Source organism: Oncorhynchus nerka, linkage group LG7 (genome assembly GCF_034236695.1).
Source record: "Oncorhynchus nerka isolate Pitt River linkage group LG7, Oner_Uvic_2.0, whole genome shotgun sequence".
NCBI lineage: Eukaryota > Metazoa > Chordata > Actinopteri > Salmoniformes > Salmonidae > Oncorhynchus > Oncorhynchus nerka.
Window position 1 is genome coordinate 7,645,576 of NC_088402.1, and position 27,296 is coordinate 7,672,871.

At 46.3% G+C, this 27,296-nt stretch overlaps 1 protein-coding gene across 2 annotated transcripts in view; it reads right to left on the reverse strand.

Moving 5' to 3' along the window:
- Positions 1–530: 530 nt before the first annotated feature.
- Positions 531–27,296, reverse strand: part of LOC115123203 (sodium-dependent lysophosphatidylcholine symporter 1-B-like) — a 45,472-nt gene continuing 18,706 nt past the window's right edge. The window contains exons 4-14 of one of the 2 annotated variants that reach the window (XM_029652530.2): positions 14,892–15,015; positions 14,394–14,472; positions 13,399–13,592; positions 12,860–12,950; positions 9,876–9,994; positions 9,075–9,158; positions 5,897–5,980; positions 5,440–5,552; positions 4,893–5,036; positions 3,090–3,266; positions 531–2,856 (exon numbers count right to left, since the gene is read on the reverse strand). In XM_029652530.2, coding sequence (XP_029508390.1) covers positions 2,802–2,856; positions 3,090–3,266; positions 4,893–5,036; positions 5,440–5,552; positions 5,897–5,980; positions 9,075–9,158; positions 9,876–9,994; positions 12,860–12,950; positions 13,399–13,592; positions 14,394–14,472; positions 14,892–15,015 — 1,264 coding nt within the window. In that variant the 3' untranslated portion in view covers positions 531–2,801. Of the gene's footprint in view, positions 2,857–3,089; positions 3,267–4,892; positions 5,037–5,193; positions 5,305–5,439; positions 5,553–5,896; positions 5,981–9,074; positions 9,159–9,875; positions 9,995–12,859; positions 12,951–13,398; positions 13,593–14,393; positions 14,473–14,891; positions 15,016–27,296 lie in introns of those variants that run through there. The other variant, XM_029652531.2, reaches the window with a different exon arrangement.

The window sequence follows — 27,296 nt, forward strand, 5'->3', positions numbered from 1 at the left end:
TGCTTACACTTTCTACCAGTCTTCTTTAATTAACAAACCATCTCCCTTTTTTCTGCAATTTTTAACCGACTGGAGCTCGCCCTCTTCCTCAGACCTCCTCTGCCTCACTTTTCCCCCTCCATTACAGTCCTTTTGACTGTCCAGGTGGAAGAAGGGAAATGCCACACGTGACTATTTTAGAGATGTTAAACTGCAACTCACACTGTGTCCATTTGGGACCCTTCGAAATAAAAAGTGTTCCAAGTTTGGGATTGAGACCTGTCTCCCACTGCACCAGATCTACAGCAAGGGGTTGAATATGAAACCTGGTATCACAATGTATAGTTTGACAGTGCTGCTCAACTCAACTGTGGATGGAGCACCTCATGTAGCCAGTGGTAAACCTACATGTAGATTTCAGAACCGTATGGTAGTCTGTGTATGCCCGTTTATCGTTACTGGTGTGCTGCATCTCTGGCTAGGACTGAGTATATGAAGTTTGTAAAAAAAAAATATATAATTTTAAAATAATGAATTCCCACAAAGCACAATACTGTCTGAATTAGTATTTATTAAAATGTACCAACTGAACTCTTTAAATAAGTACATCGATGAATACCAGTTCACAACAGTTTCTGTCAACAAAGATATTTCAAACTTTTACTTACGTTCAATATTTACACAATGCACAGGAGGCAGCGTTTTATACAGGGTCTGAGCTCTCTGTGTCCGTGATCTATAGTGATATTCCCATTTGGATCAGAGCTGAAACATTTGGCTACCACTGCCTCAGAGGCAGGCGGGACTTGTCTCAAACCTCCAATCCAATCAATAGAAAATGACACATTTTCCCATTTGTAGGAGACTGATCAGATAAGAATGTGGGTGGGGTGGGGTGGGGCATCTGGTGACTGAAGCTGGATTTGTCACCTTTCTCCCTCTTCCGGCTCTCAAGATGTCCGCCAACTCTGTGTCCAGGGGAGTATTCGGTTGCAGACCCCTCCGTTTCATTCCGTTCGCTTCCATATTCAGAAAACTTTTTTTTTTTTTTTGCAACAGTAATGAATACACCCCCAAGTGCATTAGACCATTCCTCTTGTCTAATGCCCTTGACCAGAACTTGACCACGTCCAACAGGACTTCCCGTTCATAACAGTTGAAGGCACTGCCCAACGTGTATTCACTGTGTGTTTGTGTAACATATGACATGAAATGTAGGATTATCTTGTCCACAGTACTGTTATAAATATCTTTGTTTCTCCCCCTGTAGGTCAATTGAGATACGTGACATGGTAGACACTTTCAATACATTAAACTCAAGACTTCACTCCATTTTCCAATACTTTGACTTTTGTATTCTTCCCTTTCCTTTAAAAAGACATGTCCATTGCTTCGTAAAGAGACAAGGTTGAGAATTCAATGTTGTTGTTTTTTTAAGAAAATGGATTTTAAAAAATGAAAAGGTTTTGAGCTCAATACACGAAGTGAGAACATTTTAGTACACATTCAGAACGCAACACCAACCTGAAAGGACTTCTCTTAAATCAGACAAATACATTTTTTACTCATATACTTTAATCTTTCTAGATTAGTACTAGCTGTCGTTATGGGTTTACCCAACACTAAGTTAATGACTAGCTGTAAAACAAAAACAACTTTAATACATGATAGATTGTACAGGCTGTGTAAAAATAGTTTGGTTAACAATTATTGTGCTATAGTGGTTCTGGTTTAATGGTGAGACTAAGAACTAGTGTTTTTGAAACATCTGTTCCCTACAGTGTTGCAGTTGGGACCAAATCTCTTCTGGGCTTTACTGGGGTGTATTCATTGGTGCACACCGTAGCTAAGTGTTTTGCAACAAAGGAGTTACTATTGGACAAATTCAGGTAGGTCCCTCCCCTTGGCATCCTAGTGAATACACCCCTGTTGAATGAGCCAATGAAACATTGTAAAACACAAAAAGGAATCCATGACAAGAGAACTCCATTATAGTGTCAAATAGTAGACAAGGTCTTAAACCTTTAAAAAAAAAAATACAAAAAAAAAAGGGAACAAAAACGACAAAAATCACATTGTGAATCATTCAATGCTAGAAAGGGTTCTGACTTGTTTTGTACATGACAGTACCAAACTAAAGTCTGTAGAAACATGTTGTAGAAATGTTCTATATCTCTCTCTCTACCAAAATAATTAGTCTGGCTTTTAATTATTATTATTATTTTTTTTAAACCTTTTTAACTGAAATGTAAACCGAGAAGAAGAAAGCAAACCATAGGGCCATTTTGTTGACGGTTATCTTCACCATAGAAAGATGGTCGCTCAAGTTTCCCACTTGAGGGGGGGGGGGTAGTAGATAGTTCTAAAAAAAGTCTTGGGCTTTTGAAACTAGTTGCCCACGCTAGATTAAGTTAAAACAGAAATATTCAACATTGGCAAAACACACACACACACATAAAAAATAAAAAAATCACATTAAGGTTTTGTGCAACATTCATGGACAACAACTAAAGGCTGTGTTTTACAGTAGTCTATTGAGTCTCCATAAGAGTGCACTTTGAAAATCGGTTGCCTTTTGAGACTGCACCCAAAACCATTTCTGAGTTTGTCACAGCTTAAGTGGGCTGGGAATTGAACCAGGAAGGTCACTCCGTTTTAGGATTCCTTGACATGGCACATCGTCATGACAGCTCTGAGACACGTGAGCAGCAGTGTGATTGGATGGTAGCAGTATCTCCGTCGTGATAGGTCCAGCCCTCGTCAGCCCCACCCCTGGTGCAAAGCAACCGTGTCACCCCAGTGGTCCATGAGTGTTCTAGAATCTACACCATGTTGGTCAGTTCTGTGGAGTCTGTTTCTGAGTCTACTTCATTTTCCCTGTGAGAACAGAACAGACACCAGGTGTTAGACATGGTACATACAAGCAGTCCATCAAATATCTGAACAGTTCACAACTAAATGTACTTTGAGTAGCCTGGGTACGAGGCATGTCAAGGAGCGGAATTTGGCATCGTTTCCAGATCATACATCTATCCAATCCTTTCAGATATACAGGAAATGCTTGGGGTACGAGGCCCCCCGCGTTCCCAAGCCAGACACGCCAGTCTTACCGTTGCTCCTGAAGAAGCTTCCTGTTGCACTGCCTCCTCTCTTCGTCGATTGGATAAGAGCGGAATAAGACCAGGCCAATCAGAATGAGTCCTATGGGCGCCGCGGAGACCAGAACCTTCAGGGTTATATCCACGTTCTCAGGCTGGGTGCAACCTCGAGTCATATACCCTGCAAAACTACACACACACACACACACACACACACACACACATTAGAGGTTGATAGTACAAATTAATGTAACCTCATGACTGATCAACACACTACTAATTTAGATGTGAGAGCCAGAGGAATCATGGAGTGGATGAGAGAGCCAGAGGAATCATGGAGTGGATGTGAGAGCCAGAGGAATCATGGAGTGGATGAGAGAGCCAGAGGAATCATGGAGTGGATGAGAGAGCCAGAGGAATCATATGGAGTGGATGTGAGAGCCAGAGGAATCATATGGAGTGGATGTGAGAGCCAGAGGAATCATGGAGTGGATGTGAGAGCCAGAGGAATCATGGAGTGGATGTGAGAGCCAGAGGAATCATGGAGTGGATGTGAGAGCCAGAGGAATCATGGAGTGGATGTGAGAGCCAGAGGAATCATATGGAGTGGATGTGAGAGCCAGAGGAATCCTATGGAGTGGATGTGAGAGCCAGATGAATCATGGAGTGGATGTGAGAGCCAGATGAATCATGGAGTGGATGTGAGAGCCAGAGGAATCATGGAGTGGATGTGAGAGCCAGAGGAATCATATGGAGTGGATGTGAGAGCCAGAGGAATCATGGAGTGGATGTGAGAGCCAGGGGAATCATGGAGTGGATGTGAGAGCCAGAGGAATCATATGGAGTGGATGAGAGAGCCAGAGGAATCATGGAGTGGATGAGAGAGCCAGATGAATCATGGAGTGGATGAGAGAGCCAGATGAATCATGGAGTGGATGTGAGAGCCAGATGAATCATGGAGTGGATGTGAGAGCCAGAGGAATCATGGAGTGGATGTGAGAGCCAGAGGAATCATGGAGTGGATGTGAGAGCCAGAGGAATCATGGAGTGGATGTGAGAGCCAGAGGAATCATGGAGTGGATGTGAGAGCCAGAGGAATCATGGAGTGGATGTGAGAGCCAGAGGAATCATATGGAGTTGATGTGAGAGCCAGAGGAATCATGGAGTGGATGTGAGAGCCAGAGGAATCATGGAGTGGATGTGAGAGCCAGAGGAATCATGGAGTGGATGAGAGAGCCAGAGGAATCATGGAGTGGATGAGAGAGCCAGAGGAATCATGGAGTGGATGTGAGAGCCAGAGGAATCATATGGAGTGGATGAGAGAGCCAGAGGAATCATGGAGTGGATGTGAGAGCCAGAGGAATCCTATGGAGTGGATGTGAGAGCCAGATGAATCATGGAGTGGATGTGAGAGCCAGATGAATCATGGAGTGGATGTGAGAGCCAGAGGAATCATGGAGTGGATGTGAGAGCCAGAGGAATCATGGAGTGGATGTGAGAGCCAGAGGAATCATGGAGTGGATGTGAGAGCCAGAGGAATCATGGAGTGGATGTGAGAGCCAGAGGAATCATGGAGTGGATGTGAGAGCCAGAGGAATCATGGAGTGGATGTGAGAGCCAGAGGAATCATGGAGTGGATGTGAGAGCCAGGGGAATCATATGGAGTGGATGAGAGAGCCAGAGGAATCATATGGAGACCGTAGGGTTTGGCTTATCCTCACACCAACAACATTTACCTATGTACAGTACAACAGGGGCCAGTGTTTTTTCCTTCCAGTGTGTGTGTGTGTGTGTGTGTGTGTGTGGTAAACTTACTCCAAGCTGAGAGTGGAGATCCCCAGGGAGATTCCAGAGGCAAACTTGGTGAAGAAGACATAGAAAGAATAAAATATGGCTTCGTGACCCCGAGAGTCTGGGTTCTGGACCTGGAAGTCATCTACCACGTCTGGCAGCATGGACCTAGAGACAGAGACAGAGAGTCAGTAACATCCTCCGCATCTGGCAGCATGAACCTAGAGACAGAGAGTCAGTAACATCCTCCACATCTAGCAGCATGTGGCAGCATGGACCTAGAGACAGAGACAGAGAGTCAGTAACATCCTCCACATAGCAGCTGGCAGCATGGACCTAGAGACAGAGACAGAGAGTCAGTAACATCCTCCACATCTGGATGCATGGACCTAGAGACAGAGAGTCAGTAACATCCTCCACGTCTGGCAGCATGGACCTAGAGAGAGACCGTGACATCCACCAACAACCAAACACACATAAGAGTGTAGGGGTTAGAAACATAACCGGAGAGGAGAGGAGGAGACGACAGCCAGAGGGTCGGTAAGGTAAGAGAGGAAAAACTCCAACTCACCACGGCAACAGGAAGGCAGCAGCGACTCCGACACCGGCAGCGAACGACACCATGTAGGTGATGATGAGATTACTCTTCACACACACCACCAGGATCATGAAGGGGATCACAGACTGCAGACAGGACAGAAACCCCGTATTAGAAACACCACCTTCATCATTATAAACTCAGAGACCCTGGTCCAATAAAAAGCATGTCTTCTTGGATTAAGCCAGGGGGGTTTTCGCCAAACTCGGGTCCTGGGGCCCCCCACCTGGGTGGTAGGTTTTGTTTTTTTGCCCGAGCACAACACAGCTGATTCAAAAATCAACGCTTGATGAGAAGTTGGCTATTTGAAAATCAGCTGTGCAACAAAGGCTAGAGCAGAAACCAGGGAGGGGAGGAGAGTCCACAGGACCGAGATTGGTAAACCCTGGACTATGGCATGGTGCTGTGCGATCGTTCTGCGTAGTCTTACCGAGGTGCCGATGTACACGGCGTTCTTCTTGCCAAACTTGGTGAGGAACCACTGCCAGAAAGGTATGGTGAGCATCGCAGCGAGCTGGAGACAAAGAGGTGTGTGGTTTTCAGTCAAAACACATCATATAGAAATAGTTGTGTCCATCGTTGAGATGTCCTTTTTTCCTGCTTTGACCTTTGACCGGGGGTCAACGTGGAAAGAGAAACGTAACCCTATTCCCCCATGCAGGGCACTACTTTTGACCAGGGAACATAGTGGGGCAAAAAAAAGTATTTAGTCAGCCACCAATTGTGCAAGTTCTCCCATTTAAAGAGATGAGGCCTGTAATTGTCATCATAGGTACACGTCAACTATGACAGACAAAATGAGAAGAAAAAAAATCCAGAAAAGGTTGTGGACAGGTGTCTTTTATACTGATAACAAGTTCAAACAGGTGCCATTAATACAGGTAACGAGTGGAGGACAGAGGAGCCTCTTAAAGAAGAAGTTACAGGTTTGTGAGAGCCAGAAATCTTGCTTGTTTGTAGGTGACCAAAAACGTATTTTCCACCATAATTTACAAATAAATTCATTAAAAATCCTACAATGTGATTTTCTGGATTTTTTTCCTTCTCATTTTGTCTGTCATAGTTGAAGTGTACAAGTGGAACATCTATCGAGGAAGACTCAAACACTCTCCAAACACTCTCCAAACACAAAGCAACAGTTCAGTCTTGTAAATCCTAAACACTAACCAGTCTTCTTAATGTAGACATTTTACAAAATGCAAAAACTGCTTCCCAAAACTTTCCAAATTAGGGTCAAATGCAGCCGTTTTTAAACCTCAAAATCAAATCATTTGTGGGTAAGAATTAAATACCTTACTGTGACTGTTTTCAATTAAAACGGTCAAAAATAAATTAAATTAACAAAAACATTTTTTTTTTGTTGCTAGGACTGTGTGGGTGTGGTCTGAGTAGGGAGGGGGAAAACTGAAGAATAGCCGTCATTGGCAGAGGGGTTCAGAATGCTTTCTTATTGGTCTATTAACCAATTTACCGCCTGGTGATGTCACCATGGAAGTCCAGAACTCCATCCCACCAAAACAGGCTGAAACCGCCGGGGGTCTTTTCAAACAGCTCTTACACTCAAAATGGATTATTATTTTCAAAACGTCACAGTATTAGTGCTGTAGGCTTTAATAGTGCCAAGGAGCATAAAGATACATCTCCCTAAACCTGCTCTAGTAAAATGCAACACACTCAGTCAATCTGAGTCATTTCATTTTTTGTGTCTTTCAGTCATCAGGCTTTTTGTCTTGGTCACCTTTTCTAGTGCATCACCTGTGGGTGGACAGCATCAGCTAAACATCTTCACAGATGTTTGGTCTGCTACTTGGCGCTACCACGCCAAGGTCACCTGGCGATACCACGCCAAGGTCACGCCAAGGTCACCTGCATCTAGCTTCCCTTGAACTGTCTGCGCCCCTCGAGTCTTTCTCCTTCCAGCATTAAACATGTTCAGTGTCAACAACAACAACATGTATATTTCAGAGTAAATTTAATTTTTTTAAATTTAATTTTACCTTTATTTAACCAGGCAAGTCAGTTAAGAATACATTCTTATTTTCAATGACGGCCTGGGAACAGTGGGTTAACTGCCTGTTCAGGGGCAGAACAGATTTGTACCTTGTCAGCTCGGGGGTTTGAACTCGCAACCTTCCGGTTACTAGTCCAACGCTCTAACCACTAGACTACCCTGCCGCCCATAGAGTCGCATGTTATGAACCCAACAGGCTACTGATGTCCTGTCTGCGCTCACCACTCCAAATAGCAGCATGACCACTTCCCACAAAGACAACTAGGAAAACTATTGGCTACAGTAGATTCACAACAAAGAGTCACCCTACTCCCTACATAGTGCACTACTTTTGACCAGAGACACAGTGCACTATATAAAAATCAGGAATGTTTTATTTTATTTATTTATTGTACCTTTAACTAGGCTACCTGCCTCCCCCCTCTAACCACTAGGCTACGCTGGGGGCCATTTGAGGACACTGACCAGAGACAAGGTCTTTTTGTCTTGTCTACTCATGAACCAACTTCCTCTACATTGGGGACAAGGTCTCGTTTGTTTAACCCCGTCCGTCCGCGTTCCCTCTACCCAGACCAATCTGGCAACCCTATTGCAGTTACACTATTACCAAACAGTGTAGCAATGAAGACTGTGCCCTTGACCAGAGAAGAGCCAAGCCACCTGGAGTGACACCATTAGGGAGGCCAGAGAGACGTGCTGAAAGGCCAGAGAGACGTGCTGAAAGGCCAGAGAGACGTGCTGAAAGGCCAGAGAGACGTGCTGAAAGGCCAGAGAGACGTGCTGAAAGGCTGCAGTGCTGAATAACATTGAGCTTAAGAATGAAGAAAACAGGTTAAGAACCCTCAATGGTCTTCGAAGGGGTGAATATAGAATAAAGCTGCTCTAAAGTCAGTTTAGTGTCTCTAATGGTAAAGGATTAAACTGATCCTAGCGCTGTGCCTACGCTCCACCTCAGGAGTTAACTCAATAAAACCATAATTGAAGGCCCTTTTAGGAGTTAATTAAGACTTTACATAAAGGAAAAGGACATTAAGACAGGTCCACTTCATCCCTGCTATTTATTGAATTAGAGAATTAGCACTAAGAGTCCCCCCATAGTTCACAGGCCTACTGTGCTGCAGTCAGGTCATGTGTCAGGCTGACTGCCACACGTACCAACTGCATTCCTGTTAGGATAAAGACGTCATTAAGTCCTTTTAATCACATGACAGAAGAGAGGGATAAATAAGGATGTCGGGGGGGTGGGGGGGACGGGACGACAGAGAGCGACTTTCATAGCAGTGGTAAACGTCGGTGGGAACAGGCTGGTATTCAGACCAGTGAAAGTGAACACAGTAATAGCAGCTACGAGTCATTAGCCCTCACTGACTGGCTACCAGAGAGAGACAGACAGAGAGAGATTTTGTATAGACAACCTCCTGAGAGAGAGAGACAGAGAGACAGAGAGAGAGAGAGACACAGCTGTTTTGTATAGAAACCTCCTCTCTCCAGTGGTCCAGTCAAGGTTACAGTAACAATAGAGAGGTCAGTGAATGATGTGGGAAAAGAGTCTCAATCTGTCTGTATCAAAACATAAAGGGCCACGGTGTGTCCTCACCATGATGACCAGTAGAATGTTCTGGAAGTCGTTCCTAAAGCCCAGAGTGTAGCAGCAGAACAGAGCAAAGTTCCCTTCCAGGAGCTGCAGCGAGAGAGAGAGACAGAAACACAGACACGCTCAGTTAGACTGGCCCCGCTACACACACACACACACAGAGGAGCCAAGCCCTCGCTGGCTGGACACTCAACTTTAACATGACAGGCAGGCTTAGCCCAGAGACCACATAAATAAGCAGACTACACACACTCTAAAAAGGAGCAGAACGGTGGCAGACAGCCTAACATGAGGCCACGCTGAAGGGTAGCTTACGGTTGGGTTTTGAAGAAGCTTAGCTTCATGGTTGGGTTAAGTTTTATTGCAGGTGATGAGGTGGCTATGGGTCAGAGACTGGCATACTATAAAACCCCACATGACACACTACAAAACGTGATGCGTGTCATCACTCACCATTAAGGACATGGGTATATTGTGAACATTAGGTGTCAGCGGTCGTTAGAGAGCTGTGTGGATATGGAACATTTATGATTGGGTTATATACATCACTGACCTGTAAATATATGGTTGGGGGTCGTCGTCTAAGGGGGCTTGTAGCGTGGGGGGGGTTGTGTAAGGTGGGGGTGTTGTGTAAGGGGGTGTTGTCGTCTAGGGGGTGTTGTGTAAGGGGGTGTTGTCGTCTAGGGGGGTGTAAGGTGTGTTGTAGTAGGTGTACGTAGACATGCAAATGCAGAGAGCAAAAGTGTGTGTGCCTGGGTGAAGGGGTAATGCCTAAACGAGTGTGTCCTCTGTGTGTGTAGTCACCATGAAGGCCAGTGAGGTGAAGAGGAAGCCCATCACCAGCCTGACGTAAGGTCCATGACCCATCACCAGCCCAATACCCTGCCAGAACGACATGAGCTCTGACCGAGGGCGAGACGACTCTATAGAGAGAGACAGACAGACAGAGACTGTTATAATATAAACATTAACCTAATAATTTTGTCAAATGTGTTTCAACTTTAAGTCTGGGTTTATTATTTATGTATTCTTTATTTAACCAAGTCAGTCAATGACGGCCTAGGAACAGTGGGTTAACTGGCCTGGGAACAGTGGGTTAACTGGTCTGGGAACAGTGGGTTAACTGGCCTGGGAACAGTGGGTTAACTGGCCTGGGAACAGTGGGTTAACTGGCCTGGGAACAGTGGGTTAACTGGCCTGGGAACAGTGGGTTAACTGGCCTGGGAACAGTGGGTTAACTGGCCTGGGAACAGTGGGTTAACTGGCCTGGGAACAGTGGGTTAACTGGCCTGGGAACAGTGGGTTAACTGGTCTAGGAACAGTGGGTTAACTGGCCTGGGAACAGTGGGTTAACTGGCCTGGGAACAGTGGGTTAACTGGTCTAGGAACAGTGGGTTAACTGGTCTAGGAACAGTGGGTTAACTGGCCTGGGAACAGTGGGTTAACTGGCCTGGGAACAGTGGGTTAACTGGCCTGGGAACAGTGGGTTAACTGGCCTAGGAACAGTGGGTTAACTGGTCTAGGAACAGTGGGTTAACTGGTCTAGGAACAGTGGGTTAACTGGTCTAGGAACAGTGGGTTAACTGGGAACAGTGGGTTAACTGGCCTGGGAACAGTGGGTTAACTGGCCTAGGAACAGTGGGTTAACTGGCCTGGGAACAGTGGGTTAACTGGCCTAGGAACAGTGGGTTAACTGGGAACAGTGGGTTAACTGGCCTGGGAACAGTGGGTTAACTGGTCTAGGAACAGTGGGTTAACTGGTCTAGGAACAGTGGGTTAACTGGTCTAGGAACAGTGGGTTAACTGGCCTGGGAACAGTGGGTTAACTGGCCTGGGAACAGTGGGTTAACTGGCCTAGGAACAGTGGGTTAACTGGCCTGGGAACAGTGGGTTAACTGGTCTAGGAACAGTGGGTTAACTGGCCTGGGAACAGTGGGTTAACTGGCCTGGGAACAGTGGGTTAACTGGTCTAGGAACAGTGGGTTAACTGGTCTAGGAACAGTGGGTTAACTGGTCTAGGAACAGTGGGTTATTAACTGGTCTAGGAACAGTGGGTTAACTGGTCTAGGAACAGTGGGTTAACTGGCCTGGGAACAGTGGGTTAACTGGCCTGGGAACAGTGGGTTAACTGGCCTGGGAACAGTGGGTTAACTGGCCTGGGAACAGTGGGTTAACTGGCCTGGGAACAGTGGGTTAACTGGCCTGGGAACAGTGGGTTAACTGGCCTGGGAACAGTGGGTTAACTGGCCTGGGAACAGTGGGTTAACTGGCCTGGGAACAGTGGGTTAACTGGCCTGGGAACAGTGGGTTAACTGGTCTAGGAACAGTGGGTTAACTGGTCTAGGAACAGTGGGTTATTAACTGGTCTAGGAACAGTGGGTTAACTGGTCTAGGAACAGTGGGTTAACTGGTCTAGGAACAGTGGGTTAACTGGCCTGGGAACAGTGGGTTAACTGGTCTAGGAACAGTGGGTTAACTGGCCTGGGAACAGTGGGTTAACTGGCCTGGGAACAGTGGGTTAACTGGCCTGGGAACAGTGGGTTAACTGGCCTGGGAACAGTGGGTTAACTGGCCTGGGAACAGTGGGTTAACTGGCCTGGGAACAGTGGGTTAACTGGCCTGGGAACAGTGGGTTAACTGGCCTGGGAACAGTGGGTTAACTGGCCTGGGAACAGTGGGTTAACTGGCCTGGGAACAGTGGGTTAACTGGCCTGGGAACAGTGGGTTAACTGGCCTGGGAACAGTGGGTTAACTGGCCTGGGAACAGTGGGTTAACTGGCTGGGAACTGGGTTAACTGGGAAGTGGGTTAACTGGCCTGGGAACAGTGGGTTAACTGGCCTGGGAACAGTGGGTTAACTGGCCTGGGAACAGTGGGTTAACTGGCCTGGGAACAGTGGGTTAACTGGCCTGGGAACAGTGGGTTAACTGGCCTGGGAACAGTGGGTTAACTGGCCTGGGAACAGTGGGTTAACTGGCCTGGGAACAGTGGGTTAACTGGCCTGGGAACAGTGGGTTAACTGGCCTGGGAACAGTGGGTTAACTGGCCTGGGAACAGTGGGTTAACTGGCCTGGGAACAGTGGGTTAACTGGCCTGGGAACAGTGGGTTAACTGGCCTGGGAACAGTGGGTTAACTGGCCTGGGAACAGTGGGTTAACTGCCTGTTCAGGGGCAGAACGACAGATTTTTACCTTGTCAGCTCAGGGATTCAATCCAGCAACCTTTCGGGTTACTGGCCCAATGCTCTAACCACCCCGCCTCCTCTAGCCACCAGGCCACCCCCCCGCCTCCTCTAGCCACCAGGCCACCCCCCCGCCTCCTCTAGCCACCCCGCCTCCTCTAGCCACCAGGCCATCCTGCTGCACCCCCTAGTAAACCCTCTCAGCTGTTAGAGCATCAAGCCACCAGGCCAGGCCAGGCCAGGCCACCCCCGCCTCCTCTAGCCACCAGGCCACCCCCGCCTCCTCTAGCCACCCCCCACCTCCTCTAGCCACCCCCCGCCTCCTCTAGCCACCCCCCGCCTCCTCTAGCCACCCCCGCCTCCTCTAGCCACCCCCGCCTCCTCTAGCCACCCCCGCCTCCTCTAGCCACCCCCCGCCTCCTCTAGCCACCCCCCGCCTCCTCTAGCCACCCCCGCCTCCTCGGCGTACTGCATCAGCAACTGTAGAGCTCAATTTTTAAAAAAATCCACATTATCCAATAGGTACATTGAAATGAATGACCCAAAGTGAACCCATAATACCACTGAAATATCAATGTGTTGAGGGATGGTAGATCCTGCCCTTTTACCTTTCTTCTCCTTGACTCCGAAGAACAGCACCGCGGCACAGAGCACGTAGATGGAACAGATGGCGCCGGAAGCGATCATGTAGGCTGTTTTCTGTGATCGAGGAGAGTGTGACAACAGGTCAGTAGACTATAGTAACCTACGACCGTACGACTGGTATAACAAACATATAGCAGAACACACACTGGCATGTTAGATTCTGAATAATGTAGTAGCAGTGGTGCTCTGTCAGAGACACTAGTCAGCCTAGTGATGATGCACTGTACTGAGATCAGTTTGTGTTAGATTCTGAATAATGTAGTAGCAGTGGTGCTCTGTCAGAGACACTAGTCAGCCTAGTGATGACGCACTGTACTGAGATCAGTTTGTGTTAGATTCTGAATAATGTAGTAGCAGTGGTGCTCTGTCAGAGACACTAGTCAGCCTAGTGATGATGCACTGTATCGTATAGTGTAAAATGATCTGTGTTTGTGAGCTCAAGTCATCTTCAGGAAGATACAAGTATTTATACGAGATGGGAGGCTAGGGTCTGTCGGTGTACCGTCTGGTCCAGGGTGATACCGGGAGAGATGACCGTGGTGTTAACTTCCTGTCCCAGCAGCAGGGAGGAGTTCAGGCCCTCTGTTGTTACATTGTCGCCGGGGGCTACGGGGATACAGGGGGGGTTGGCCATGCCCACAATCTGACCCTGGACGGCTGTGCCAATCACAGTACCCAGAACCTCCACCGTCATTCCTGATTGGGACGAGAGGAGCATACAGATGACACAAACCAACCAATGATCAGCTTTCAATTTTGTCTAAAAAAATAAAAAAAAAATATAAGTCAGTTGGTAGAGCGCAGTGCCTGTAAAAACACCAGGATAGTGGGCTTCATTCCCAGAACCACCCATAACGTAAAAATCGAAGCATGCCGCTTTAGATAAAATAATATTCTGAACAGCATATATTAAATGTTTATACTGTATTATTGATTAAGTTGAGTAGGTCCAAATATCCAAATGTATAGACTAAGTTACCAGCGGCAAACACCACTATCGATGATTCAATGCAGTACTGCTTGATGTCGATATGAGCAACACACACACACACACACACACACACACACACACACACACACAACTCTCGGAATCAACTTCACATAGCCTGCCGATGGGGTTTGTCATGAGCAAGGCGTATCGTAACAGTTCATCCTAGCTGTGAATGAACACAGCTGCAGTGTTATTTAATGTACCTGGTGATATAAATGCTGGGAAACAGATTGTCCACATATCGGTGCCCATCACTATTTGGTCATGTATACTAAGTAGTGTCTAGGTCGTGAGTGAGGCAAGTGTCCAGGCATGTATACTAAGTAGTGTCTAGGTTGTGAGTGAGGCAAGTGTCCATGCATGTACACTAAGTAGTGTCTAGGTCGTGAGTGAGGCAAGTGTCCATGCATGTATACTAAGTAGTGTCTAGGTCGTGAGTGAGGCAAGTGTCCATGCATGTATACTAAGTAGTGTGTAGGTCGTGAGTGAGGCATGAGGGGACTTACTGTAAGCAGTGGCAGAGTCCCTCTCCTTCTGATCTTCACTGATGAACATGGTGAGAGCCGAGTAGGGCACATGGAAACACTGGAGACAGAGAGCGAGACAGAGAGCGAGAGAGCGAGACAGAGAGCGAGAGAGCGAGAGCAGAGAGCGAGAGAGCGAGAGAGCGAGAGAGCGAGAGAGCGAGAGAGCGAGAGAGCGAGACAGAGAGCGAGACAGAGAGCGAGACAGAGAGCGAGACAGAGAGCGAGACAGAGAGCGAGACAGAGAGCGAGACAGAGAGCGAGACAGCGAGACAGAGAGAGAGAGACATGCGACATTAACATGTATCCTAATTATTATATATTTTTCTACTGATGATTGTATTGTTCTATACATCTGGTCCAGCTCTTGTAGGCCGTCTGGTGTGTGTGTGTGTGTGTGTGTGTGCGCGCGTGTGTGTGTATGTCCCCAAACGCTGCTCTACCAGTATGGCGTTGTAGCCAGTAGACTACAGTACTCACTGTCTGAAGGGTCTGGAAGAGGCAGTAGAATACCAGGTACCAGATGACCTTCCCATTCTCAATCACAGGAACATACCAGATGAGGAAGTAACTGACCACAGCTAGAGGAGTGGAGAACAGGATCCTACAGGGATGGAGAGACAGAGGTCAAGTCAGTCTCACATCGTCACAGAGCAGTAAACCAGTGTGTGACGAGGACAGCCATTATCTAAGAAGGTTGCTGGATCGAATCCCTGAGCTGACTAGGTAAAAATCTGTCCTTCTAGCCCCAGAACAAGGCAGTTAACACACTGTTCCTAGGCAGTCATTGTAAAATAACTATTTGTTCTTAACCGACTTGCCTCGTTAAAATAAAAAGTTAAATTTAAATCAATTTAAAAAACGAGGGGAAGGCATTCCTACAGGTCCTTAGAAACGATCAGCTGTCACTCAACTCCGTTCTTCACCACTGCCAGTAAGAGATGCATTTCCTCACTGTGACCGTCATGTGTTGAGAAGTGAGTCAGACATAAAATTAGGAGATGTTCCTATATTCTCCATGGACACACCCTTCTACATTCTCCCTCACTACCCCTCTCATGTCCTCAGATACTCCCCTACACCCCCCCCCCCTATAGACAGATCCTCAGACACCCCCTCTCTTCTCTCATGCTATGGACAGATCCTCAGACACTCTTCTCTAGTGCCCCCGCTCTCCTCTCTACAGACAGTGCTATAGACAGATCCTCAGACACTCTCCCACCCCCCCCACCACTCCTCTCATGCTACAGACAGATCCTCAGACACTCTCCCACCCACCCCCACCACTCCTCTCATGCTACAGACAGATCCTCAGACACTCCCCCCCCACCCCCCACCGCTCCTCTCATGCTACAGACAGATCCTCAGACACTCTCCCCCCACCCCCCACCGCTCCTCTCATGCTACAGACAGATCCTCAGACACTCTCCCCCCCCCACCGCTCCTCTCATGCTACAGACAGATCCTCAGACACTCTCCCCCCACCCCCCACCGCTCCTCTCATGCTACAGACAGATCCTCAGACACTCTCCCCCTCACCCCCACCGCTCCTCTCATGCTACAGACAGATCCTCAGACACTCCCCCCCCCCCCCCTCCTCTCATGCTACAGACAGACTTCCCCCCCCACCCCTCTCCCTTGGCACTCCAGACCACGGTGATGTCATCCCTGAGTAATGCGTCAGTCAGCGAGAACGGAGGAATGTCTGTGTGTAACTTCCTGTCCCAGTTATGGACTTCCTGTGGCCTGATCGACACGCTCCAACCGAACAAGAGAGAGGGGCGTGGAGTGTGTGTGTATACATCTGTCCAATGGAGTTAGGTTTGCCCGAGCAGGAAACGCTTGCATCATATCCGGTCATTGATTGGCTGAAGGGGATATGGTGGAAGCCACGATCTTTAAAAAAAATATATATATATCGCACACGGACAGGAAATCACATATGGGAACACAATACGCCATCATGTACAACCTCCCCAGGGTTGATATCCGCCGTGCCGCACTGTTGACTAGGACACCCCCCAAAAATAACACCATAACACATTCCTTCAGAGGTAGATTTGTTCAGCTACTTCAGGTTCAGCCTGTTGGAGATGCCCAAAGTGGGTGTACCAAAAAGTCCCCAAACAATGTTTCCTCGTCTTGTCTCCTTTTTCTTAAAAATCAGCACTAATACATTTTTTTTTTTTCTTCTTTGAAACTGGTCAGGTGAAAAAAAAAACACACAAAAAAAAGTTGACGTTATTTTTAGTACATTGATTAATGCATTGTTGGGGGTGAGAGCTTGCAAGATAGTGTGCATGTGACATTAAAACTTGACTTGGATTGGCTCGGACTTATTTTGGGACCTACTTTCACATCCACAGTAGAGTTGTCTCCTATAAGCACTGGGCAGGAAGCAGCTGCCTTTCCTAACGGGACCTAGTGGTCGTTAACTACAACAGGTCCAACAGACCTTACAGTGAAATGCTTACTTAAAAAGCCCTTAACCAACAATAGCTAGGCTATATACAGGGTGTTACGGTACAGAGTCAATGTGGAGGCTATATACAGGGTGTTACGGTACAGAGTCAATGTGGAGGCTATATACAGGGTGTTACGGTACAGAGTCAATGTGGAGGCTATATACAGGGTATTACGGTACAGAGTCAGTGTGGAGGCTATATACAGGGTGTTACGGTACAGAGTCAGTGTGGAGGCTATATACTATACGGTACAGAGTCAATGTGGAGGCTATATACAGGGGTACCGGTACAGAGTCAATGTGGAGGCTATATACAGGGTGTTACGGTACAGAGTCAATGTGGAGGCTATATACAGGGTGTTACGGTACAGAGTCAGTGTGGAGGCTATATACAGGGTGTTACGGTACAGAGTCAATGTGGAGGCTATATACAGGGTATTACGGTACAGAGTCAATGTGGAGACTATATACAGGGTGTTACGGTACAGAGTCAATGTGGAGGCTATATACAGGGTGTTACGGTACAGAGTCAATGTGGAGGCTATATACAGGGTGTTACGGTACAGAGTCAATGTGGAGGCTATATACAGGGTGTTACGGTACAGAGTCAATGTGGAGGCTATATACAGGGTGTTACGGTACAGAGTCAATGTGGAGGCTATATACAGGGTGTTACGGTACAGAGTCAATGTGGAGGCTATATACAGGGTGTTACGGTACAGAGTCAATGTGGAGGCTATATACAGGGTGTTACGGTACAGAGTCAATGTGGAGGCTATATACAGGGTGTTACGGTACAGAGTCAATGTGGAGGCTATATACAGGGTGTTACGGTACAGAGTCAGTGTGGAGGCTATATACAGGGTATTACGGTACAGAGTCAATGTGGAGGCTATATACAGGGGGTACCGGTACAGAGTCAATGTGGAGGCTATATACAGGGTGTTATGGTACAGAGTCAATGTGGAGGCTATATACAGGGGGTACCGGTACAGAGTCAGTGTGGAGGCTATATACAGGGGGGTACCGGTACAGAGTCAATGTGGAGGCTATATACAGGAGGTATCGGTACAGAGTCAATGTGGAGGCTATATACAGGAGGAACCGGTACAGAGTCAATGTGGAGGCTATATACAGGAGGTACCGGTACAGAGTCAATGTGGAGGCTATATACAGGATGTTACGGTACAGAGTCAATGTGGAGGCTATATACAGGGTGTTACGGTACAGAGTCAATGTGGAGGCTATATACAGGGTGTTACGGTACAGAGTCAATGTGGAGGCTATATACAGGGTATTACGGTACAGAGTCAATGTGGAGGCTATATACAGGGGGTGCCGGTACAGAGTCAATGTGGAGGTTATATACAGAGTGTTATGGTACAGAGTCAATGTGGAGGCTATATACAGGGTGTTATGGTACAGAGTCAATGTGGATGCTATATACAGGGTGTTATGGTACAGAGTCAATGTGGAGGCTATATACAGGGTGTTATGGTACAGAGTCAATGTGGAGGCTATATACAGTAGGTACCGGTATAGAGTCAATGTGGAGGCTATATACATGGGGTACCGGTACAGAGTCAATGTGGAGGCTATATACAGGAGGTACCGGTACAGAGTCAATGTGGAGGCTATATACAGGAGGAACCGGTACAGAGTCAATGTGGAGGCTATATACAGGAGGTACCGGTACAGAGTCAATGTGGAGGCTATATACAGGATGTTACGGTACAGAGTCAATGTGGAGGCTATATACAGGGTGTTACGGTACAGAGTCAATGTGGAGGCTATATACAGGGTGTTACGGTACAGAGTCAATGTGGAGGCTATATACAGGGTATTCTGGTACAGAGTCAATGTGGAGGCTATATACAGTAGGTACCGGTACAGAGTCAATGTGGAGGCTATATACATGGGGTACCGGTACAGAGTCAATGTGGAGGCTATATACAGGAGGTACCGGTACAGAGTCAATGTGGAGGCTATATACAGGGTATTACGGTACAGAGTCAATGTGGAGGCTATATACAGGGTATTACGGTACAGATTCAATGTGGAGGCTATATACAGGAGGTACCAGTACAGAGTCAATGTGGAGGTTATATACAGGGTGTTATGGTACAGAGTCAATGTGGAGGCTATATACAGGAGGTACCGGTACAGAGTCAATGTGGAGGCTATATACAGGGGGTACCGGTAGAGTCAGTGTGGAGGCTATATACAGGGTATTACGGTACAGAGTCAATGTGGAGGCTATATACAGGGTGTTACGGTACAGAGTCAGTGTGGAGGCTATATACAGGGTGTACCGGTACAGAGTCAATGTGGAGGCTATATACAGGGTGTTATGGTACAGAGTCAATGTGGAGGCAATATACAGGGGGTACCGGTACAGAGTCAATGTGGAGGCTATATACAGGGTGTTACGGTACAGAGTCAATGTGGAGGCTATATACAGGGTGTTATGGTACAGAGTCAATGTGGAGGTTATATACAGAGTGTTATGGTACAGAGTCAATGTGGAGGCTATATACAGGGTGTTATGGTACAGAGTCAATGTGGAGGCTATATACAGGGTGTTATGGTACAGAGTCAATGTGGAGGCTATATACAGGGTGTTATGGTACAGAGTCAATGTGGAGGCTATATACAGGAGGTACCGGTACAGAGTCAATGTGGAGGCTATATACAGGGGGTACCGGTACAGAGTCAATGTGGAGGCTATATACAGGGTATTACGGTACAGAGTCAATGTGGAGGCTATATACAGGGTATTACGGTACAGATTCAATGTGGAGGCTATATACAGGAGGTACCGGTACAGAGTCAATGTGGAGGCTATATACAGGGGGTACCGGTACAGAGTCAGTGTGGAGGCTATATACAGGGTGTTACCGGTACAGAGTCAATGTGGAGGCTATATACAGGGTGTTATGGTACAGAGTCAATGTGGAGGTTATATACAGGGTGTTATGGTACAGAGTCAATGTGGAGGCAATATACAGGGGGTACCGGTACAGAGTCAATGTGGAGGCTATATACAGGGTGTTACGGTACAGAGTCAATGTGGAGGCTATATACAGGGTGTTATGGTACAGAGTCAATGTGGAGGCTATATACAGGGTGTTATGGTACAGAGTCAATGTGGAGGCTATATACAGGAGGTACCGGTACAGAGTCAATGTGGAGGCTATATACAGGGGGTACCGGTAGAGTCAGTGTGGAGGCTATATACAGGGTATTACGGTACAGAGTCAATGTGGAGGCTATATACAGGGTGTTACAGTACAGAGTCAATGTGGAGGCAATATACAGGGGGTACCGGTACAGAGTCAATGTGGAGGCTATATACAGGGTGTTACGGTACAGAGTCAATGTGGAGGCTATATACAGGGGGTACCGGTAGAGTCAATGTGGAGGCTATATACAGGGGGTACCGGTAGAGTCAATGTGGAGGCTATATACAGGGTGTTATGGTACAGAGTCAATGTGGAGGCAATATACAGGGGGTACCGGTACAGAGTCAATGTGGAGGCTATATACAGGGTGTACCGGTACAGAGTCAATGTGGAGGCTATATACAGGGTGTTACGGTACAGAGTCAATGTGGAGGCTATATACAGGGAGTACCGGTACAGAGTCAATGTGGAGGCTATATACAGGGTGTTACGGTACAGAGTCAATGTGGAGGCTATATACAGGGGGTACCGTACAGAGTCAGTGTGGAGGCTATATACAGGGTGTACCGATACAGAGTCAATGTGGAGGCTATATACAGGGGGTACAGAGTCAATGTGGAGGCTATATACAGGGTGTTACGGTACAGAGTCAGTATTTCAGATCAGTACCTGGGAATGGATGAAATTTCCCAAGAGAGGAAGGTACTTTAGACAACAGACGCAGCCACCCATAATGGGTACAGGACTGGTAAAGAGAGAGTGAGTGAGAGAGAGTACACCCCACCAACACACGCGTGTGATTAGTGGCAGGGGCGGGCTGGTGTGGGGGGGGGGAATTGTTGTGAAAATGATACATGAGAGGGAGTGTGTGTCAGGGTGGTGTTGTCTCCGGGACACAGAGAAGATGGTGGTTTACATTTAGGGAGTGGCGTGACCACAACCCACCAGGAATGTACTCAAAGCCTTGCCGGGAGCCGGCTTTAACCTTTCTCTGCTCTCACACATCAAAGCAGCACTGGTTAAAAAGATCTCTGGGGAAGCCAACACAGGAAAGAATGTGTTGTGATAATTGCGTTGTTTGCTCTCTATAACCTGTTAGTACATATGCCTTGACACTGATATATAGGGACTAAAAGGATTGAGACAATAAGAAGACACTGATATATAGAGACTAAAGGCTGAGACAATGAGAAGACACTGATATATAGGACTAAAAGGATTGACACAATGAGAAGACACTGATATATAGAGACTAAAAGGCTGAGACAATGAGAAGACACTGATATATAGGGACTAAAAGGCTGAGACAATGAGAAGACACTGATATATAGGGACTAAAAGGCTGAGACAATGAGAAGACACTGATATATAGGGACTAAAAGGCTGAGACAATGAGAAGACACTGATATATAGAGACTAAAAGGCTGAGACAATGAGAAGACACTGATATATAGGACTAAAAGGCTGAGACAATGAGAAGACACTGATATATAGGGACTACAAGGCTGAGACAATAAGAAGACACTGATATAGAGACCAAAGGCTGAGACAATGAGACACTGTTATATATAGGACTAACAGGCTGAGAATGAGACACTGTGATATATAGGGACTAACAGGCTGAGAATGAGACACTGTGATATATAGGGACTAACAGGCTGAGACACAGAGACACTGTGATATATAGGGACTAACAGGCTGAGACAATGATAAGACACTGTGGCAGAATAAATTCAACCACACCTTAGTTTTATTACAAAACCGTAGAGCGAACATTTGTCCTGTGAAGTCTACAAAATATATTGTAACTAACAGTTATACGACCAAGCACGTTAAATGTTTTCCACATTTTTAGTTTTTTTACTATTAAACTACTCATTTAGAACCACGGGGCGTTACCACAAGTCGTTCCATCTCCACTGTTCCAACATCTGAAATCATCTAAAAACAAACCAACAACTATTTCAGTCCAATCAACGTAAACTAAATAGGATGTGGCTATCGATGGTACTGATTTCTGTGTGTGTGTGTGTGTGTGTGTGTCTGCCTATGTGTCCGTGTCTGCCTGTGTGTGTGTGTGTGTGTGTGTGTGTGTGTGTGTGTGTCTGCCTATGTGTCCGTGTGTGTGTGTGTGTGTGTGTGTGTCTGCCTATGTGTCCGTGTGTGTGTGTCTGCCTATGTGTCCGTGTGTGTGTGTGTGTGTGTGTGTGCCTATGTGTCCGTGTGTGTGTGTGTGTGTGTGTGAAACATGTTGACTCACACTACTTGTTGAGAAACGCCAAAGCTATCCTCTTTAAAATGTTGCCTAAACAGTTATACAGTACACACTTTCAGTTGTCTTAGGCTACCTGGCTAAAATGCAATGCTCGCTAACCTAACTTCCAATCATGGACAACGTTAGCTAGTTAACATTTATCCTACGACATGGAGCTACAAATTGGCTTGACACTTTGTTTGGTGGGCCTGGACCATTCACAGCAGAGCTCATTCAGTTTAACTCAACACTGATTGGCTATTCATTTTTTATTTATTTTTTTTTTATCACAGGAGGCCAAATGCTCACTGGTTTCCCTTGCATTCAATGTCATGAGTGGCAACAATGGCTGCCACTCTTTTTGACCAGGCAGCATCAGATATATGGGCTACACATACTGAGACAGAGGGCCGGTGAGATACATTCAGCCTCTTGCAAATTGACATTTATGAAAAATAGAAAGAGCAATTAGTTTGTATGGTTGTTGTTGTTGTTTTCCCCCCATTGGCACCCATGAATACACGCCAAAGTCCTGTTCAATATATGCCTGTAAAATGTTTATTTTAGTCCATTGACTAAATGCTGCATCTTTATTATCCCAATTAAGGACAAAAAAAAATTACGTATTAAACTATCTAGTGTATGAAGAGTTTCTGAACATTGTGAGATTCTGAGATATTTTAATTTTTTAAAGGGTCAGTTGGGCCATGAGACCATCTGCCAGTTCTGAACTGCTGTTAATTAACAGCCTTCACTTTCACACAGCGGTGTTCTTTGATGAAAGCTTCAGTTCCCAATTCTGGTTTGCCTAACCCATACCCTAACCCATACCCTAACCCATACCCTAACCCATACCCTAACCCATACCCTAACCCATACCCATACCCATACCCTAACCCATACCCTAACCCATACCCTGTGTCTTCCAAATTAGAGCAACACCAATCTGGAGGTGGACATTAAAAAAAAAAAAAAAAAAGGCTGGATCCTGTGCCAACTGCAAACCAGACTACCATAGCCTACCCATCTCACAGTAGAACTGAGCCTATAAACCAGACTACCATAGCCTACCCATCTCACAGTAGAACTGAGCCTATAAACCAGACTACCATAGCCTACCCATCTCACAGTAGAACTGAGCCTATAAACCAGACTACCATAGCCTACCCATCTCACAGTAGAACTGAGCCTATAAACCAGACTACCATAGCCTACCCATCTCACAGTAGAACTGAGCCTATAAACCAGACTACCATAGCCTACCCATCTCACAGTAGAACTGAGCCTATAAACCAGACTACCATAGCCTACCCATCTCACAGTAGAACTGAGCCTATAAACCAGACTACCATAGCCTACCCATCTCACAGTAGAACTGAGCCTATAAACCAGACTACCATAGCCTACCCATCTCACAGTAGAACTGAGCCTATAAACCAGACTACCATAGCCTACCCATCTCACAGTAGAACTGAGCCTATAAACCAGACTACCATAGCCTACCCATCTCACAGTAGAACTGAGCCTATAAACCAGACTACCATAGCCTACCCATCTCACAGTAGAACTGAGCCTATAAACCAGACTACCATAGCCTACCCATCTCACAGTAGAACTGAGCCTATAAACCAGACTACCATAGCCTACCCATCTCACAGTAGAACTGAGCCTATAAACCAGACTACCCATCTCACAGTAGAACTGAGCCTATAAACCAGAAGCATATGACAGACACCCAGGAGTCAAATGACTTCCTCCCCTCTGCTAAAATAGCCCCCAGTGACTGAGGGGGGGGGGGGTCAGAGTTAAACTTAAGTCAAGTAACTATTAGGGGATTGCTTAGCAAACACTTGTAGCGACATGCTAAATCGTAATTTAAAAAGGGGGAGGGGTTAAACTCATTCTGAACGAAGCAGAGATGGTGATGATATGAAAACACAAGGACTTTTATGACCTGTAATTATGAGCAGATGATTGGTTACATTCAGGGAGTGGTGTGACCAACCCACCAGTAATGTACATAAACGCCCCGTCAGGAGCCTGGTTCAGCCAATCTCTGCGCCACATCAAAGCAGCAGTGGTGCGTGGGTAATATCACCGGGGGGAAGCCAAACCAGGAAAGAAAAAAAAATCAATTTCACAACCGGTGTGATGTGATAATTGTGACGTTTGTTCTGTTAGTTCATCTGCCCTGACACTGATATACAGGGACTAGCAGGCTGAGACACTGATGTATAGGACTAACAGGCTGAGACACTGATATACAGGACTAACAGGCTGAGACACTGATATACAGGACTAACAGGCTGAGACACTGATATACAGGAGTAACAGGCTGAGACACTGATATATAGGACTAACAGGCTGAGACACTGATATACAGGCTGAGACACTGATATACAGGACTAGCAGGCTGAGACACTGATATATAGGACTAGCAGGCTGAGACACTGATATACAGGCTGAGACACTGATATACAGGACTAACAGGCTGAGACACTGATATATAGGACTAGCAGGCTGAGACACTGATATACAGGCTGAGACACTGATATACAGGACTAGCAGGCTGAGACACTGATATATAGGACTAACAGGCTGAGACACTGAGACACTGATATACAGGAGTAACAGGCTGAGACACTGATATACAGGACTAGCAGGCTGAGACACTGATATATAGGACTAACAGGCTGAGACACTGATATACAGGGACTAACAGGCTGAGACACTGATATACAGGGACTAACAGGCTGAGACACTGATATACAGGGACTAACAGGCTGAGACACTGATATACAGGGACTAACAGGCTGAGACACTGATATACAGGGACTAACAGGCTGAGACACTGATATATAGGACTAACAGGCTGAGACACTGATGTATAGGACTAACAGGCTGAGACACTGATGTATAGGACTAACAGGCTGAGACACTGATATACAGGACTAACAGGCTGAGACACTGATATATAGGACTAACAGGCTGAGACACTGAGACACTGATATATAGGACTAACAGGCTGAGACACTGATATACAGGGACTAACAGGCTGAGACACTGATGTATAGGACTAACAGGCTGAGACACTGATATACAGGAGTAACAGGCTGAGACACTGATATATAGGACTAACAGGCTGAGACACTGATATACAGGACTAACAGGCTGAGACACTGATATACAGGACTAACAGGCTGAGACACTGATATACAGGACTAACAGGCTGAGACACTGATATACAGGAGTAACAGGCTGAGACACTGATATATAGGACTAACAGGCTGAGACACTGAGACACTGATATATAGGACTAACAGGCTGAGACACTGATATACAGGGACTAACAGGCTGAGACACTGATGTATAGGACTAACAGGCTGAGACACTGAGACACATATATAGGACTAACAGGCTGAGACACTGATGTACAGGACTAACAGGCTGAGACACTGAGACACTGATATATAGGACTAACAGGCTGAGACACTGATATACAGGGACTAACAGGCTGAGACACTGATGTATAGGACTAACAGGCTGAGACACTGAGACACATATATAGGACTAACAGGCTGAGACACTGATGTACAGGACTAACAGGCTGAGACACTGATATACAGGACTAACAGGCCGAGACACTGATATACAGGACTAACAGGCTGAGACACTGATATACAGGACTAACAGGCCGAGACACTGATATATAGGACTAACAGGCTGAGACACTGATATATAGGACTAACAGGCTGAGACACTGATATACAGGAGTAACAGGCTGAGACACTGATATACAGGACTAACAGGCTGAGACACTGATATACAGGACTAACAGGCTGAGACACTGATATACAGGACTAACAGGCTGAGACACTGAGACACTGATATATAGGACTAACAGGCTGAGACACTGATATACAGGGACTAACAGGCTGAGACACTGATGTATAGGACTAACAGGCTGAGACACTGATGTATAGGACTAACAGGCTGAGACACATATATAGGACTAACAGGCTGAGACACTGATATACAGGACTAACAGGCTGAGACACTGATATACAGGACTAACAGGCCGAGACACTGATATACAGGACTAACAGGCTGAGACACTGATATACAGGAGTAACAGGCTGAGACACTGATATACAGGAGTAACAGGCTGAGACACTGATATACAGGGACTAACAGGCTGAGACACTGATATACAGGGACTAACAGGCTGAGACACTGATATACAGGGACTAACAGGCTGAGACACTGATATATAGGACTAACAGGCTGAGACACTGATATATAGGACTAACAGGCTGAGACACTGATGTATAGGACTAACAGGCTGAGACACTGAGACACATATATAGGACTAACAGGCTGAGACACTGATGTACAGGACTAACAGGCTGAGACACTGATGTACAGGACTAACAGGCTGAGACACTGATATACAGGGACTAACAGGCTGAGACACTGATATATAGGACTAACAGGCTGAGACACTGAGACACTGATATATAGGACTAACAGGCTGAGACACTGATATACAGGACTAACAGGCTGAGACACTGATATACAGGACTAACAGGCTGAGACACTGATATATAGGACTAACAGGCCGAGACACTGATATATAGGACTAACAGGCTGAGACACTGATATACAGGAGTAACAGGCTGAGACACTGATATACAGGAGTAACAGGCTGAGACACTGATATACAGGAGTAACAGGCTGAGACACTGATATACAGGGACTAACAGGCTGAGACACTGATATACAGGGACTAACAGGCTGAGACACTGATATACAGGGACTAACAGGCTGAGACACTGATATATAGGACTAACAGGCTGAGACACTGATGTATAGGACTAACAGGCTGAGACACTGAGACACATATATAGGACTAACAGGCTGAGACACTGATGTACAGGACTAACAGGCTGAGACACTGATATACAGGGACTAACAGGCTGAGACAC